The 19,874-nt window shown below is 30.2% G+C and overlaps 1 protein-coding gene across 1 annotated transcript; it reads right to left on the bottom strand.

The window, feature by feature from the left end:
• Positions 1-4,112: 4,112 nt before the first annotated feature.
• On the bottom strand, positions 4,113-17,132 carry LOC148173827 (putative G protein-coupled receptor Mth-like 3). Its single transcript, XM_088037378.1, has 6 exons — positions 16,356-17,132; positions 9,792-10,256; positions 9,665-9,743; positions 9,120-9,307; positions 4,693-4,879; positions 4,113-4,642 (listed from the first exon to the last, which is right to left on the bottom strand). Exons 1-6 carry the CDS (start codon positions 17,023-17,025, stop codon positions 4,351-4,353), a joined length of 1,881 nt encoding a protein of 626 aa, XP_087893504.1. The 5' UTR covers positions 17,026-17,132; the 3' UTR covers positions 4,113-4,350.
• Positions 17,133-19,874: the final 2,742 nt, after the last annotated feature.

The raw sequence follows: 19,874 nt of genomic DNA, 5'->3' as shown, positions 1-19,874 counted from the left end.
CATTGTTTTGTTATTGTACAAGGTGTTTATAAATGTTTCTAGCATCAAGGATGGCTCTGGAATTCCTGTCATGCACTATTTTGCCGCTTTGTTTCCACAGTGATTATAACTATCTCAAAAATTATTGATAGTGTCATTTGCGTCAACGACTTTTAAGTTACGGTTTTGTGTTTAAGTTTATAATTTTCAGGTTTTAAACCACAATTAGAACAGTTTTTTTTTAAACTTACTTTGCTACATGATTAAGATTAACTACAAATGTCAGTTGAAAATTTTAAACCCGCATTTGTAATAAGCAGCAAATTTCTTTGACATTTCATAGCCACCCTTGATGCTAGAAACATTTATAAACATCTTGTAGTTGCAAATGTTTTTTTAGGTCGCTCTGAAAAACTAAAGACAATGGAACTTAGTCGAAGTTAATGGAAAATTCGTCCAGAATTCTGCGTCTTTTTCTTCGGTTGTGGTTTTCTTCTTTCTTGGTTTCTTCTTCGGTGACTTTAGTTCGGTAATTTTCTTTTTTCATTCTTCTTTGATGCTTCGTGCTTTTACGATTTGGGCCCTTTTCTTCTTCTTCTTTTTTCTATCCTTCTTCATCGCAGGCCTCTTGAACTTTCTTTCATTTAGGTTGGCGAGTGCCGATGTGTGTCTTCTGGGATGATTTTTTTCTTCGATTTTTTCTAAAATTCTTCTTTGGATGACTCCTTTAGCTCAGACTGATTGGCTGGATTCTTGCTTCCTTCCATGTTTCCGAGAATTTCCGGAGGCCTAAAATTGCATTGAATATTTCTTCACTTTTCTTTCCCAGTGCTCTTGGCATTCTCCATTGTGGTTGATCATCTTTGTTAAATTCTTTCAGTTTTCTTTCGCGCTTTCGATTTTCTTCTTCCCTGAAAATTCGGAGTTTGTGCCTCCATCTGTCCTGCAGTGCAAGGGTTCTCTGAAACACTGTTTTAGCGTTTCTTTTTTGAATTTAAATATATCCGTACAGATTTGCAAACATTGACTTATTATAATCTACAAGGTCCGGCAACACTTCCGTCCACCCTAAAATCGTCTTTAATTTTAAAGATAAAATTTTAGAAATTTGCATTTGCTGATAGTTGACAAAGCTCTAGAAGCTGACGCAGAAATTTAGTTTTTATTACGGTTTGGTTGGCGTCGCCATGCCTAAGAAGAATTTTTAGCGATTTTTGAGTGTTTGTTTGTTTTTTTTCAACATAACTGTGATACAAATATTTAAGTTTTTATTTTAAATCTAATGCAAATTGTGTTTAAAATTTGCGAAAAAACCGCTGTTTTATCAAGTTAGTTTTCAAAATTATGACAGCGCAGTGGCAAACTACGTTTACACCAAAATTGCACAAGTCACTTCATTCACTCTTATAAAGCTTAATTTTGATTAACACGGGCAAGTTGCACTTTATGGACACCAGAAATCGTTAATTAACATCGACAAAGCGGCAATTTCACCAAGACTTTTGTTACAATCTAAAGCAAACCAATGACTAGATGTCATTTGTGACACAAGATGTGTGTAAACGTAGTTCCCAATTTTGACGTAATGAAATTGGAAACTAACTTGATAAAACAGCATTCTTTCCTCAAATTTTGAATACAATTTGCATTAAATCTAAAATGACAACTGAAATATTTTTAACACTTTTATATTGAAAAAAAATTAAATTAGGGGTTGATTTCACAAACTTTCACAATTAGCTAAAAATACATTTTTAAGGGTTGCGACGCCAAAACTATAAGTGATAAAAAATAAATTTTTACGTCGGCTTTTAGAGCTTTGTCAACTATTGAGCGTATGCCAATTTTCAAAATTTTGTCTTTAAAATTAAAGACGATTTTGGGGATGATTAAAGTGATACTTTATTCGGGTTCACCTGTATTTGAATTTTGTAGTTTCTCTTTCTTTTCTGTGTAAAATGTTGTTTCTGAGATTTTTGCAATAATCTTTTAGTTCTGTTTAAATTTGTTAGATTCGAATTAGATGTTTTATTAATTTTCCCTCGATTGTGGATATTATCTTTGAATAATTTTTAGATCCTTTTGAGTGAGTTTTTTAGAACATTTTTGTATTTTCTTTGTTTTTTTTTCTCAATGTCTTTACCATCTGTTTAGTTTCTATTTTTACGTTTGTCTTAATTTTTAAATTCCGCCCATATTTTCGTTAGATTCGCTCGATTTCCTCTGGGTTCTCTTTAACCCTTTAACTGTTGTAAACGTATACTATATGACTATTTGACATTTATCTCATAAACTACGACGAATAAAAATTTGAAATTTCGGGAATCAAATTAGGCACATAAAACAAATCGAACGACAATATTCACATATGTGTGACACTTCCGGTTATGCCGGAAGAAGTAGTAGACTTGCTTATTTTAAATGGAACACCCCATATATTATTGCATTTTCAGATTCTACATTAAATTATGGGTTACTAATCACAATTTTTTTAAGCATGCTTTAGAATGGTAACAATTTAATTTTTTGTAGACTTTTTATAAACAAATTTGGTGATCTATTGGAGTTAAAAAATTTTGGAAAATTGTTATGTAAAAATTTTTTTGCAATGGAAATTTAATTTTTTTTTTTAGAAAAATCAAGATATCTCTAAAATGGTTCAATTTAAGTAAATTTAGCAATTTATTCATAAAGTGACCTCTAATTAAACGCAGAATCTGAAAACGCAGTAATATATGGGGTGTTCCATAAGCAAGTTGACTACTACTTCCGGTATAACTGGAAGTGTCACAAGCATGTGAATACTGTCATTTCATTGCTTAATTCATTTACTTTTCTTCCCAAAATTTCAAATTCTTATCTTACTTAGTTTATGAGAAAAATATGAAAATATCGTCCTAGAACTCGTGACCCAGAGAAAAAAAGGCTTATGAAGGCAACTATTCTGAACCAAAATTTGAAAACAAAAATTTTTTAGCTCAAAAAAATAATCGAGTTAAGATAAAAAACGGTAGCCAATCCTGAAGCTGAACAGAATTTGAAAATTGGTAACTATGGACACATACTATCGTCCATTGGTCAGACTCTCGTTGCCTAGGAAATTGGGATGGCCTTTTACTCCACCTCTAGAATAAGGTTTCGGAATTGGTTGATAATTTTTTATCCTTTCTTGATTACTATTAAACTTAATCAATTTTTGTTTTGAAATTTACCATCCCTGTTGCTATCGGCACCCTTCCTTCCTCTCTGGGTCATGAGTTCTGGGACACCCTGTATGTACAGTATGTCCCCGGATTGAGTTCACAAGAGGAAAAAAAAGTTTATTTTTCATTTTACAAAAAAAGTACAAAGAAATAACATTTTTTGCTTATTTCAAAACACATAAATCTGCAATTAAAATTTCAAAATTATTAGTTTGTACTCTTAAAATTATTTTTTTCATTATTTTTATTTATTTAATTTTGTAATCGTATTTAAATAATAGCAGGCTGTGGATTCACAATATCAAATAGTGCGTTAAAGATTAAAAGAAAATTTACCCAATAATGTGTAAGTATTAAAAAATTAGAAAAAAATTGCAATTGCATCCTTAACAATAATCGAACAAATTCGAAACAGTCTTAAAGAATTACGAGTTAGAATTGAACTATGTGCTAAAACGGGTAAAAGGTCAATCAAATAGTGGAAATTGGTTTGAGTTTAAAAATTAAAAATTAAAAAGTTCTTGGTTATTTTTTCTTTTTTTCGATTTTAAGAACACAGCTTCATAATATTAAAGTTTTAATTAAAGATTTATTTATTTTAAATTAAGCAAAAAATATTATTCCTTTGTCATTTTTTTGTAAAATAAAAAATAACGTTTTTTTTTCCTCTTGTGAACTCAATCCGGGGACATACTGTACATTTACAAGAGTTATAAAAGGGTTAAATAGTTGAGATTCTGGTTGCATTTTAGAGATTTTCTGGAATTCTTTCTAAATCCGCTCATTCTAAATTTAATTCTAAGTTTATGCTACCATCAAAGCTAAAGGTAAAAACCCAAGTCCGTTACTAAGGATATCAAGGAAGATAGATGCAATGACAGAATAAAAAGTTGAAAAAAATAGTGGCAAAAAAGTGTGATTACTGGGACTTTGGTATGAAAGAGATTTTATTTTCTGTGTATTTATATTACGTTACATAGTTATTACTTTTCATCCTTATTTATATTCGTTCCACTACATTACAAAAGACAGGAAGAATGGTCTGACGTATTTTTTTCCATTTCTTCTAATGATGTCATTTGCGGCTCTTCTTCATTTGGTGTGTTGTCCTTAAATCCCGACAATGTGAAGGTCGTACTTAATTTGGCACGTTAAAAATGTATGCACACTACGTGGCTTTATTAATATTTGGAATGGACGTCATGTGCGTCATTTCGGAAGATACTAAAGAAATTTTCCTCAACTTTTTTAAACAAACTCTTGCCTTCACCTTATTTAAGATCCTTTTCTTTAAAATGAAAATTACAAAAATGAAAGTACCCTGCAAACAGTTAAATGTATCCCATATTATTTCGATGATCGCTGTGGTTTTATTGTTCTTAAAATCGTAAAAAGTCGAAACTACTTCGAAGATATACGAAATTCCCATTATAAAGAATAGTTTTGTCAACAGTTCAAACCTGCAATAAGAAATTAGTGAAGTTCGTCTAGATATTTTAGATAATCTCACCTATCGCGGATGTTGTTGAATTTTTGTTTTCTTTCTCCTTTCATTCGATGGTTGTCGTTCATTTTATTAATTTCTTTTTTGACTTGCCAACAGTACATTACTGTTTTAATGAATAGAATTATATTGCAAATTTGTAAAACTGTCAAAGGAATCATCAAAAATAAAAAGACTGCGTAGTTGCCATCACCTAAAAGGGTACAAGGTAAACAATGATAATAAAAGGAAAACAAAATGACACTTTGAGTGTTGACTTAATGGAGCTAAACGGGGTTCATTTTCAGGATTAGGAAGCAATTCTACTTTATAAATACTTTTCACTTATCTAGTACAAATTTTTCAAAAAATTAGGTAGAAAAATTCTTTAGGATTCTACCTTTGAGATGTTGCAAACTTTAACCAAACGATGATCATGCGCAATTATTGTCATAATTAGATATTAGTGTGAGGAATTTTTTGAAGGATAGAGTAATGAACTAATTAGAGATAATTCCAAGACGCGTGACCCAATCTTAACGCAATAAGCGAAAAATCACTAATGAGGGAATTCTTAGTTACCAAACAATGATAGAATTCTTATTTATAGTATGAGTGAATAAATACGAATTTCATCCACAAAATAGTTATTTATTCATTAAGGGAATAAACCTTCATTTTAATCCCTACTTTGGTAGGCGCTAAATTTAAAATGCTCTGTGATTAGTTCCTTCAATGCCTGCGAAATTTTAAAAATAACTGCCACATGTGTTGAATTGTCACCAATTTTTTCATTATAGGAGTCAAAATTATAATTTTGCAATTACTAAAAAACTTGTCAGTTGCTTGTGGAGCCATGTTTTAATTAAAATTGATGTGTCCAATACAGGTATCTAACTTAATCTCTTTTAAATCCTGCTGACTTTTAAAATTGTTCCACTGTAAAAATATTGGAAAAAAATTATACTGGAGAAGTAAGTCAAATAGCCTCTTTATTCCAAATCTGAAGTTCATAGTTTTGCTCCATTAAATCCAGATTCAAAAATACTTTTTTCGGCGATTTAAACTAAAAATGGATTTTTTAAGCCTCAAAAGCGGCCTAAAAGTAAGTCTTTTCTGGCCGCAATCATTCTTGGCCGATCTATAGTGGCGCCATCTATCTATAGTTTTGCTTATTACATCAAGATACCAACATTACCCCCAATTTTTGATTTTTTGGGTAAAATCAAATCGACAAACTGTTGTAAAGTGCAACAAAGACGTGTTGAATTATTGAAAATAAACATGTCTAGCAGTGCTGCTGCAACAACATCAAAAAGCACATCAAACCTAATTCATACAAATTGTGAAGCTACACATGCCGAAACTGTAAATGTAAATAAAGAAAATATGAACTTTTCTGAAGAATTCATAAATATTTAGAATTATTCAGTTGTTATAAATGATTAAATCAATAAACCTTAAATAAAAATTAATTAACTTGTAAATTTAATGATGTCGCCTAAAAAATCTTGTGTGTATCACGACCAAAAAGTGCCATTTTCCCCTCGCCTTCTTTCTGGCCTCGGCTATCGCCTCAGCCATTAAAAAGGGCTCGGCCAAAAAAGAAACACTTTTGGCCTTGGTACACAAATAACTATTTTAGAATGTATTGTGTACAATAATTTATTTCATTTTTTTAAACTTAGAAGTTAAGAAAATAATCGACACAGTTTTGAAAAGCTAATTTAATAAGTTATAAACCTATAAAACCTATAAAAAAATAGTACTTTCTTTAATATTATTGTAAAACTAATTTTATGTCCCAAAAAAGTGCTGTAAAACGTTCTAGTCACATATTGAATTTTAAAATGCCTTTAATCGTAACGCAGCCCAGAATAATGAAGAGTTCTTAGTTTGTATACAGGTGTCTCAGAACTCGTGACCCAGAGAAAAAAGGCTTATTAAGGCAACAATTCTAAACCAAAATTTTCTAGCTCAAAAAATAATCGAGTTAAGACAAAAAAACGGTAGCCAATCCGAAAGCTGAATAGAATTTGAAAATCGGTAACTATGGACACATACTATCGTCCATTGGTCAAGTGAACATTACATTCTCGTTGCCTAGGAAATTTTACTCCATCTCTAGAATAAGCCTTCGGGATTGGTTGTTAAATTTTTATCATTTCTTGAATACTATTAAACTTAAGCAATTTTTGTTTTAAAATTTACCATCTGTATTGCTTTTGGCACCCTCCCTTGCTCTCTGGGTCATGAGTTCTGGGACACCTGTATAGACCAAAAAAATTAGAGAGTGAAAATCAATCACACAATGAGTTAACTATTATACACAAAAAATACTCGGCAACCAGCTAAAAAATGTTTTTCTATATTCACTTGAACTTTTTTGGGACAATCTGCCACTAGATGAAAACATAATTAATTTTACGAAAATTTTATCTGGTGCAAAAAAATTGTCTAGATTAATACGAAAACGTCTTCAAATTTATCTTAAAGTATAAAAAACTCGACCAACAACTTTTGCTCCATAATTTTTATTTATAATCTTTCATTCTAAAAAGTTAAATCATTTAGAAACTCGCAGTTTTCGAAAAAACTACAATTTTGTAAACATTCAAATTGAAATGACTTATAGAGTTTCATGATTTTGCAAGTTGTTAAGCAAATCTAAAAAAAAACAAAAGTGAACTCGAAGTACTAAAAAAAAACTTATTTTACAAATATCTCAAAGTCCCGCTGACCTGATGGGGCAAAACGGGCTTCGGATTTAGAAACAAGACACGATTCTGCTTTAAAAATGACTCTACCACAAATTTCGTCCACAGTTTAAATTTAGTTAAGTAGCAATAAAATCACTAATTTACTTGTGTAATGACTAATGACTTCTAATTACATCACTCATTGCGTAATAAAATCATGCCACATAATAATAATCCATATAACTCTAATCTAGCCAAACACCTTTTAACACTTATTCGAATTAAAAATTAATGTAGTTAATATAAATTCTGGGGGGAAACTTTGTCCAAAATTTGTTGACTAGTGTAATTAACCTGACAAATTATAATTGAATCACTCATCAGCATCTCGCCGTGTTATTACATACATGTCGTGCGTTATTTCGTAATTTGCTAAACCACTAAAAAAAGAGGAAATAGAAAAACGATACATGTACAAAACAAACAAACAACACCGGTCGAACCAAAGAAGTGAAAAGTCATTTCTAAAATTGAATTGCCTCCTGATTCCGTATCTAAAGTCCGGTTTGTCTATCAGGTGAGGAGGTGTTCTTGTAAAAATATTTTGACAGTCATTTTTGATTGATTGACATATTTATTAAATATACAAATTTACTAAATTATCGACCAATTTAAAAAAATTTAAAAAAAAATTGAAAATTTTACAATATTTATTATTCTAATTCAGTTCGTTTTGACACCAGAAGAATTTATGTCGATTACTCTTTTCAACTAACAGTAATTGCAAAAATAAGCACCTATTTTTAAGACGGACCAATTAATTTTAGAAATTATATTTTTCATTCAATTCTGCAATTTTTGCTAGTGCAACTAGTGGAGTGATTAAATAACTGTGCTAAGTTTCAAAATTTTAGCCTGATAGTCTCATTCATTAAGTTTTTTCGATTTTCTAAATCTGTCTTTCACGTCATTTCAATTCACTTCAGATTTTTCTTAGATTTTCCAAATATAAGTTCTTTTTAGAACACCAAGCGTTCCACAGATTGCTAAACATAAAGAAATTAAATTTTATTTTTTTCCTGCTTTCCGGAACCCCCAAAGTTAATTCGGTTAATCGTGGATTACGTTTTAAGTTGTTCTTAATTCGACAGACATTTTTAGAATTCAATGTTATTGCGGCATTATTTAAAATCTGATCAAATTTCCCACTCGAAATTTCCAAGTTGGTATTACTGAAAATTATTTGTAGTAAAAATGTTAGTTTAGGCACAAAGCAACGTTACAGATCTTCATTTAGCAGTCACACAACTTTCGAAAGTTTGAGTGGGAAATTTGAAATTTTACATTTTTTTAGTTTTATTTTTTAATAATGCCATAATAACATTGAATTTTAAAAATATCTCTCAGAATAAGAATTCTTTAGAGCATAATCCGCCATTAACCAAATTTTATTTAAAGGTTCTGGAAAACAACTCATTTTATTTCTCTGTTTAGCAAATCCGCGAGACACCCGGTACATAGATTTTATTTATATTAATTGTTTTTTCTTTGAATTCTCAAAATTTCGATCGTGATTTTGTCGTTGAGTTGGCTACAGTTTCTTTTCGGCAATGTTTATATGTATAAAAAACTCTTTATACTTATAGTGTATATTTTTGTTTCGTCAGATTTGAAGCATTGTTTAGACCGTATAAATTATGTGATGTTATTAAATGAATGACTAAACAAAATGATTTTGATTATATTCACACCTACCTTTGTATAACGAACATTTTTCTTTGATAATCATAATTTGCAGCTCAAAAGGTAAAACATCCACAAAATACAAGACCAGTGGAATCACGGTCAAAACAAGTGGAGTTCCCCAACCGTGCAAACTGTACAAGATGAATCTCTTTAGTTCCTCTTTTTTAGATGAATGATACGAGAAGGAATTCGATGACCTAGAAAAAACCCATTAATCATCTGTGACGCTGCAACTGTAGCAAATTTCAGTTAGTCCAAACAATGCGTGCTAAAAATATTAGAAAAATATACTTCAGCTCAGGATTTTTATTTATTAATTTTGAAATTATTCTCTGTTCAGTCTCAAACACATCATCGGATGGATAAACATATTCACATATTTATAATGCTCTCATTTGCGATTTTTTAAATAGCGCCCTTTTTCAATATTTAGCTTTGCGTCAATAATAATGTTGCTCAAAATATAAAATTCACAATTCGGAAATTTCGAAAGACAAAAATTTGAATTTTGAGTTGAAATTTGGAACATTTTTTAGATTTCAGTCTTCGCTTACCCGAAAGTGCAGTAAATGTCAATACACATTACATTCATCCAAGTCATGACTGCCAAAGTGAGGTACAAAATCCAAAAAGCTGAAAATTATAAAGTAGCAATTTAAAAAAAAGTTTTCTAAAACTTACCAAGAACAACACAAGTTCTCGTTACTTTTTCAGGCCGCTGAATATCAAAACTAAAATAACAAAAAATAAGAAGAGCAGTAAACAGTGCAGAACAGTAGCTAATTAGCAATTTTCCAAACAAAGTCTTCTTCTCATTTGAGATGCAGTAGTACAGAATAGTCAGCATAAGAAAAATTGACGATATAGCTATAGCGACCCCAGTGCAGATAAATTTAAGCGATAGCTGTTCAGAAGGATATCCCCTGAAGAAAATGTAGTTTAAGTTTCTGGACTTTTTGACTGCGTGTTCGACACAGTAGGCTTTCTCGTCCACATTGTAGTACTTTGTTACATTAATGTTTCCAAGACTTTTATCAGTTTCTGTTGCACTGAAAATTCCATGTGCGTCTAAATGAAAGTGGAAACGTTGGGGCGACAGTGCATAAATGGGAGGAACAAATCCATCGTGTATGACAGCAAAATTATCTGAAAATTAAAAACATTCATTAATTTGATTCCGAATCAGATTTGCTGCATCAGGTCCGGATTCAGAGTTATTTTTGAAAAAATAATTTTTTAGGTTCTAATGAACAAAATAGTACATTATGTCATTAAAGGTAAAAGTGAAGCTTTATGTGCACAAAAAGCCATTTTTGCTCTTAAATATAATATGAGGTTATTATAAACTTGTATTTGATTCTGATTATACACCAAGTTATGCCAAACGATTGCCATTCATTTAAGATAAAGTTTTTTATTTTTCCTTTAATTTTATTAAAATTTAGCCATTTTCTAAAGAAAACAACAATAAAATTGAACTTGAAGTACTAAAATAGAGGAGTCTTTGTAATGTCAACACCATATTATTTAATTATTTTCTACAATAGAGAAATTTATAAGCTGTCACTATAATAAATAATTATAGGAGTAATTACTATGAGAATCGTGTTTTAATGACCATTTGCAATAATTTATCACCAACCAACATCATTTAGGTGCACCTAAATTAAATGATTATATAATTATTATACTCGCTTTGATCGTACATTAATGTTTATTCACGCTATGCCATCACGTCATAAAAAATTCATATATGCAACTTTGGAGTCGATTAATTTTCCATGTGCGCAGAGCCCCATCTTTAGGCTTTTTTATGACTTAATTTGAAACAATAAATCGACGCCTAAACGCAAATACCGCAGTCTCAATTTTTACAAAGTCATACGGGAACGCAAAAAACCTGTTTTTTTGACAGTGTAAGTAATTTTTTTCATAGAAAAAATATAGTAAAAAAAAATTATGCACATTGTAGAGAAATTCAAAAGAAAAAAAATTTTTTGCACGATAGAACAATTTTGCTTAGTTACCGCGCCTGCTGTTGGAACAGTAAGTTGAGTTTACTGGTTACCAAGATAAACAAAACGGTAAGTACAAAATTTAAAAATAGTCATTAAAAAAGAAGGATTTATATCCATTTTCAGACCGAAATTTTGACTTTTCAGGAATTATTGAAGAACAATTAATGTCAATTATTTGTAAGATTTTTAGTTTTATAAAAATAATCGAAATTTGTCTATCGTGCAAAAAATATTATAAGCACCACGAACGTTAAGGACTATACCGATCTCAGACAATAATTGAAGTCGTCGCTGCGCTCCTCCTCCAAACAATTGTCTTCGATCGGTAAAGTGTCCTTACCGTTCTTAATACTTAATATACTATAAAGCTGATTCCAAGAAGAATTAAAAAAAAACTGAAGCGAATAAATCGCGAGCTGATAATTATAAGGTTCTAACTAACATTTTCACTAAATTTGATTTAATCTAGTAGCGAACATCTCCTTAGTAAGCATCAACAAACAAATAAAAATAGTTTCCTGAATCTGTCATAATTATAAAGATATGCAAAAAACTTTTTAGTTTCAAGTACTTAGAATCTCTAAAAAAAAACTCATTTCTACAAGGTTTTAAGTGCAATTTGAAAATTTATTTGGCAAGTTCATAGAAGTGTAAATAATACTGACAGACGCTAGTGATAATAACATTTCCGAAAAGAAGGAAAACAAGCACAAAAGCTTCTCTTATACCGCAATATTTTTAATTATGAATATAATTTTGAATTTTTAATTCCAAAAAGTGATCGATGTCATTTTTGTAAAAAACACAATCTTGTACTTCAAGAAAAAACCATAACGTCTTGTTTAGAAAATAATTATCAGCAGCATCGATTTAAAGTTACATCAATGCGGTTGGAAAAAGATAAAGACGAATTGAACACTAACCCAAACTGTGCAATAGTTTGTTTTGATCTGGAAAATCAGAAGATTCTGTTTTACTTCATAATCAAAAATTAAATATTTATAATTTAACTGCTTGGTATAAAGAACAAAACCTAAAGAGAATATAAGAAAAGTCGAAAAAAGATTCTAAAACGAATCTGATGGCTTTAATAAAAATCCGGAATTAATCTAAAAATGTAAAAATAAATCGTTCGAATTGAAAGGAAATTTAAGAAAAAAACTCAAAAAATGGAAAAAAATTAAGAATATGTGAAGAAAAGGTAGAGAAAATGTAAAATTGGTCTCTAAATCTTTTCGTTCCCGACTTGTTTGTTCGCAGTTAATTTGTCCCCCAGTCAATTCATCCCCCCCTTATTTCATCCTGTTAAAATTAGCCTTCAACAAATTGCTCCCTGAAAACTTTGTTTGCATGAACTGTTCCAAATTATTTGCGAAAACATAATTAGATTAGTTTTTCATAATCTGTGTACTGTTTACTTATCGCTTCAGTCCAAAATTAGTAGATTCTTGTTGTTAGTACACTGGATTTCAATAAATTTGCGTACACCACTTTTTAGCTAGATTGAGTTTGCCTTCATTTTGACACTGACAAATTAAAAAATTATTCAAAATCCCAAGAATGATTGTGACAGCATTTGTCAGTTTGACATAACTTAATCTAGGAAAATCCACAAACACATAGTCAAAAAAGTATCAAAATTCTGCTACTTGATATTTTAAGTGTACGCAAATTTATTGCAATCTAGTGTAGGTTAAAATTTATGGCAATTGTTGGAACTTAGGAAGACATGTGCTTTTGTTCGATCATCAAAAATTATTCAGAAATATTTTCGAATAATAATACACTAGTCAACAAATTTTTAACAAAATTTATACAGGAGCAGTGAAAAGAAGAATTGTTTCCTGATTCTAAATCCGAAGTCCGTTTTTTTCTATCAGTTCAGAAAACAATGTTTTGTTAACTTTTAAAGGCTTTGTTGAACTGTTGAAAAGTTGTTAATTAATGTTTTTATAATTTAAGTAAATTTCAAGACGTTTTCGTATCAATCAATAAAATTTTCGTAAAATTGACTATAATTTTCATTGGTTACTGCCACCAGATTGTTTGGAAACAAAGTTCAAGTGAAGAAACAATTAATTTGTAGCGACATCCACCTCCTCATTTTGTGCAAAATTTACAACAGTTTGGTGAATATTATTTGTATTTATTAGTTACTCAGCGTGTTTTCCGAAAAATTTGAACAATTCATTTCAAACTTTTCCACCCTCCAATTTCTTTGGTCTATAAATAAACTAAGAATGTGTCTAGAAATTAAGACTTTTGAGCATTGATGTTTTATTAAATCGATAGAAATTAAAAAACAGTTTTAATTTTTTGAAAAACTTTTCAATGTTTTTTATTTTAAAACTTCTAAACGATAAGAGAGCAATACATTTATTTGTCAGCGCGTCAAAAAGGCAAAATCTCAATCAATGATGCATTATAATAAAAAAAATCTATTTAACAATACTTGAGTTATATGCAAAAATGCGTAATTATGAAAATCAATAAAAACATCGTTTTTTCAAAAATATCATGGACAGTACTTACCCTAGCAATGAGTTTTATAGATCGTTGGAAAACTTATTAAATTAGCTTTCCAAAACACTGTCCAACAATCCTAAAACTTTGCAAGTTTTCAAGAATATCTCTGAACCCGGACCTGATCTAGCAAAACGGATTTCAGATTCGGAATTAAGAGGCCACTTTATAAATGACGTTCCACGTTTCAAATACAAATGTTTTCAAAAATTTGTTTAGTGTATTTTTTTTAGATCTTCTTGAGTCTCATTATATGTTTTCTTGAGTCTCTAAACTCTTTTTAAATTCTTTTGATTTTGCCTTTGTTTTTCTATTTTCCTTAGATTCTGTTTAGTCTCTATATTTGTATTTGAACATAATTTTAGATTCTCATTGGGTTTTAGAGATTTTCTGGAATTCCTTTTAAATTCTTTGATTCTTTTTGAATTTTTCTTAGATTGTTTAAATGTTTATAAAATTATCTAGATTCTTCGTTTGGAAATAAGTATCTATTGTATCTAAGTAAAGTATCTAAGTTTTTGCAACTGTCGCAAGATAGTGATTTCGATAACAGCATAATGTCTTATACACGTTAATATCTATCAAATATGAATTCAGATAAAACATCATTTCAATGAAAAGCTGACTTGCGTTACCAATATCAATTTTTATTTAAAAATTCTGATTTGATGTAACTTCGATGAAATTTTACTGTTATTTGCAATCAAATTTGTGGAGATTTCTATTTTTTGGTCATTTATTAACTCTGCTGAATTGCTCAATTAGGTATAGAGCAAAAATTAAGAATTTGAGAAATTTTTCTTTTCAAGTTGAACCAAAAATATCCGACATTTTTGACTAAAATTCGTAACTCGGGCAATTTTATTGTTACAGGTATCAAATTTGGAGAGATTGTTATTCTTTAGACGTTCATTAACTCTGACAAATCGCTAAATTATGGAGCAAAAAATACAAATTTCAAAATTTTTTCGTTTGAACTGCAAAACAAAATTCTGACATTTTGACTAAAATTGGTAACTTTGACAATTTTGATATTCTAACAATCAAATTTGGGGAGATTGTTAAATTTAAGTCGTTTATAAACCTCAGCAAATCGCTAAATTATAGAGCAAAAAAATCGAGTTTGGGAAATATTCCTTTTCAAGCTGAACCAAAAATTTCTAACATTTTTGATAAAAATTCGTAACTCTGGCAATTTTAATGTTACAGGCATCAAATTTAGGGAAAGTGTTATTTTTTAGTCGTTTAGTCACTAAGATGGCTGAGTTATAGAGCAAAAAATACGAAATTGAGAATTTTTTCGTTTGAACTGCAGAAAAAAATTTCGACATTTTTTACTAAGATTTGTTGCTTTTACAATTTTGATGTTACAGCTATCAAATTTGTGAAGATTGTTATTTTTTAGTTTTTTACTAACCTCAGCAAATCGCTAAATTATAGAGCAAAACAATCAAATTTGAGAAATTTGCAAAAAAAAAATTCCGACATTTTTGACTAAAATTAATAACTCTGGCAATTTTAATGTTAGAGCTATCAAATTTGAGGAAATTGTTATTTTTTAGTCGTTTAGTTACCCCAGCAAATCGCTAAATTATAGAGCAAAAAATACAAATTTGAGAAATTTTTATTTTGAACTGCAGAAAAAAAACGACATTTTTGGCTAAAATTCATAACTCTGGCAATTTTAATGTTACAGCTATCAAATTTGGGGAAATTGTTATTTTTTAGTCGTTTAATTACCCCAGAAAATCGCTAAATTATAGAGCAAAGAATACAAATTTGAGAAATTTTATTTTGGACTGCAGAAAATAATTCCGACATTTTTGACTAAAATTCATAACTCTGGCAATTTTAATGTTACAGCTATCAAATGTAGGGCAATTGTTATTTTTTAGTCGTTTAGTCACCCCAGCAAATCGTTAAATTATAGAGCAAAAAATATGAACTGCAGAAAAAAAACACGACATTTTTGACTAAAATTCATAACTCTGACAATTTTAATGTTACAGCTATCAAATTTGGGGAAATTGTTATTTTTTAGTCGTTTAGTTACCCCAGAAAACCGCTAAATTATAGAGCAAAAAATACAAATTTGAGAAATTTTATTTTGAACTGCAGAAAATAATTCCGACATTTTTGACTAAAATTCATAACTGGCAATTTTAATGTTACAGCTGTCAAATTTGGGGAGATTGTTATTTTTTAGTCATTTAGTTACCCCAGCAAATCGCGAAATTATAGAGCAAAAAATACAAATTTGAGAAATTTGCAAAATGCAAAAAGTTTTGCAAACTGTGACGAACGGCTCGTATTCGGAAGGGATTTAAAGATAAATAAAAAAGGATTTTGCAGGAAATATACAAAATATCGAACCATGGAGAAAATGAGTAGAGAATAAAAAAAATAAAAATCTAATCTAAATAAAATTTTTAGGAAATTTAAACCTAGTTTTTTCATTATTTTCATTGTGCAAAACGTAGACGTTATGCTAAAATAAAGCAGTATATTTATAAAGTAACAAGATCTAAGAAGTACTAACAATGCAGCGTGTGAAAATTTATTTGTACTAACAAATTACCGAGAAATTTTTGAACTAGTAAAATAATATCGACATCAGCGCCTATTTATAGATCATTGTGGATTTTCACATTGAATTAAATCTCCCATTTTAATGGTAATAAAGATAAATAATAATTGCGTTTACCGGTATAATTGTCCATAAAATTTGCAAACGCAGAAAACTCCAATCCGTGAATAAACGTGTTGTGACAGAAGGACCCATTAATAAAACTTTGTCCATCAGGACAACATTTGCGAACACATTTGATCCTGTTGCACACTTCGTCATAGTTATTCCTACAAATCCTGACAACAAGCAAATCATTTTGATCTTTGTCTACACAATATTCTGTCTGCGGGCCGATTTTTTCCAACTGCTGCACATCTGTCTTAATATCCTCAATGATCTTGCAGTCTGGAAGTCCAACCTTGACGAAACTCCCTTCAAAAAAACTCTCTTGCTTTTGCTCGGATTTAACACAGCCATGTGTGGTGCTGTTGTAGAAATAATTCAACGGACAACATTTCGGGTAAAAAGTCACATCCAAGTCTTTCACTTTGGACAAAGTTTGATTTTCACTCTCAAAAATTTTAACGGTACGAGAATTTTCAACATCCACACAAAGTCCGTCTTCGCCACTTTCCACAAAATTTGTGCTATTTATAACAATCTGAATCCGTTTGTTGAAATCCAATACACACTCGTAACTAGAATCATTTTTTTCTACAATGCTGTCACTACCACAGCACTTAGGATACTGCAAATCGGCACTTACACAATTTGTGATTGAAAACAAGACAAATAAAAGAAGCATTGTTAACAGTTAGATCAGTGTGATGGCATGATGTTGCTTTGTGAAAATTCCCGACAAAACTAATCACACGGTCGTGCGACGTCACAGCTTCATTCGCTTGCTATACATATAATTAATTGTGTACCTAATGTTATGCTTGAAATGAATGTTTTGAGTTCCGTCAAGGTAATCTTCTCAAACTCAAATGAGCGAATGTTAAAAACGTGTTTGATGGTAAGAAGAAAACTGTAAAACGTAAACATTTTGTTCAAACTAAGATATTCCGTTCAGGTAATATATAGGTGTATCTAATTACTTCCTGCAGGTAAATTAAATAAAACAAATAAATAAATATTCTGTTCACATGCTCGTTTGCGGTATTCGTGTTACTTTTGTTTTATTTCAATTTTCCATGGGTTTTTCAATAGCGGATGTATCAATTTTTAATATTTTTTTCAGAACTCAGGATTTGGAAAGGATGAGTTTACACTTCTCTTAAAATAATAAAATAAAAATCTTGAAAATTTTTGGCTTATTTCCAAATTAAGAAATTGATGTTTCTTATTTTAAAATTGTGTAATTTTGTACAATTGTGCAATTGGCTTATCCAAACTAGTATCTTTTTCAAATTTTCTAATCTTACTATTAAAATTGAGAGAATTATGGAATTTCAGAAAAAAAAATGTAAATTTGGAGTTCGTCTCAAAGAAAAATTAAAAATTGTTTCCTAATAAACAATAGTAGATTACATACCGAGGTGGGAAGTTCATGATTCCTCTCGAGAGAAAAAGTTTGTCACCGAGGCGTCAGCCGAGGTGGACAATTTCTCGAGAGATAGGAATCGAACTTCTACCGAGGTTTGTATACTATTTTATTCACAATCATATTAAAAAAAAATAATAAAGAAAGTTAAAAGTCCAATATTGTTAAACGTTTATTAGCTACCAAAAACTGTTTCCAAATTACTTTCGCCCATGCTCTACATTGGAAATGACTCATCTGGAGTGGATATATCTACTCTTCATTTATTTTGAATACCGCATTTCAAGATCATAATTTGTAAAAACTGTGGAGCTCTACGGCAAATTTGAGAGGATTTGTGTATTGAATTGAATCACAAACGGGTATTTTAGTGTTCAAGTACTCGTTGATGCTCAATCTAATGCATAAAACTTTTCAAATTTGCCGTAGAGCTCTACAATTTTCACAAATTATGATCTTGAAATGCGGTATACAAAATAAATAAGGTATAGACAACCACTTTTTCACACGGCATCAAGAGAATACTCCTCATTTATTTTGAATACCGCATTTCAAAGTCACAATTTGTGACAGTTGTGGAGCTTTACGACAAATTTAAGAGGATTTATGTATTGAAAACAATCACGAACAGGTCTTTGGGTGTTCCAGTACTCGTTTATGTTCAATTCAATGGATAAATCTTCTCAAATTTATCGTAGAGCTCCACAATTTTCACAAATTATGACCTTGAAATGCGGTATTCAAAATAAATGAGGAGTAAGTAAAGTCCGTTTTTTTTTTTAAAAAAAAACACCAAGACTGCATTACAACCGCCAACGTTGCCTAGGGAGATTTTTGGTAAGAAAATAGTTGTCAAATTTTTGACATTTCTGAAAATTAGGCAGTGTTTCCGTTAAAAACGTTTCTTTTACAGTCTGTTGGATTGCAAATCAAAGGATTTAATAGTGAAAAGACTCGCCACAGCCTAAAAGGCCGTTTTGTGTAATCAAATTGTCAATTAGGCAACTAACCTATTTGATTTTATCACCAAAAAGTCACCATCGACGACGTTGCCGGTTGTAAAGTGGTGGGAGAGTGCGGTGTTGGTGGTTTTTTAATAAAAAAACGGACTTTAGTTTAACTTGATTCAACCTCCTACCAAAGTCGCTACTGTCAATTCATGAAGTTTTAGGTTAAGAATTTTTGATTTCAATAGGTACAACTTTATTAATATAAATATCTTGAATAGTAAGATGAACAATATATTTAACAAACGAAACTTAAAACTCACAAGTTAAATTATATTAGAGGAAACACCGTTAATGTTGAATGTGAACGAAGAGTGATCATAACCTGCAACATACAGTGTCAGACCTTGTTTCAGTTGTTAACTTGAAAAGGTAAACTCCTGCAGTCAGACGAGACGCGGTTGTTTCTCCTCTTAAAATGTTGACATTCTTCTCATTTTTTGTAAAATTCTCCGGAAAATGTACCAGTTTTAAACGGTATAGAAGCTTCAGCATCCATTTCACACAATTTTTGAAATCAACTTCGACGCCAAATAACAAGATAGAAATGTCAAATTCAGTAACGCGGCCTACTTCATTTATCAAAATCTAGTTATCTGGCATTTGGAGGTCGGGAAATGGTCATTTCCCAGCGAGTTGGGAAGTGAATTACCGTAGTAACAGCTCACTTTCCACCTTACGAAAAGTTAGAAAATGAACAATTGTTGACTGATTGTGAATAAAATAATAAACACTGTTGCTAGAAGTGGTAAATCTAAAATTTTGTGGCTTTACCATCAAACTTGACAGAGGTAAAATTTTTTTAAGAAAATGTGTTATTTCTAAATTAGAAATTTGTAAAACTGTGCTGTCATTAAAATTTTGTAATTTTGCATTTTTTATAGAAGTGTCTCAAGCGAGTACATATTTCATTTACAAAATTTTCAAGTGTTACAATTAAAATTCAGAGAATTATAGAGTTTGAAGAAATTTTTTTGGAAATTTCGAGTTATTTAAAAAGAAATATTATTTCTTTATGTTTTGTAGTACAGAATATTGTAATTTTGTACAACTGGTAGGCGTGTGAGTAGTAAAACCATTTTTGGTTCATCTCGAAAATAA

The sequence above is a fragment of the Gnatocerus cornutus genome, chromosome 5 (assembly GCF_029298725.1).
Source record: "Gnatocerus cornutus isolate USDA-ARS CGAHR chromosome 5, icGnaCorn1.1, whole genome shotgun sequence".
Classification (NCBI taxonomy): domain Eukaryota; kingdom Metazoa; phylum Arthropoda; class Insecta; order Coleoptera; family Tenebrionidae; genus Gnatocerus; species Gnatocerus cornutus.
Note: the sequence above shows the minus strand (reverse complement) of the source record. Positions and strands in the feature narration are given on the sequence as shown.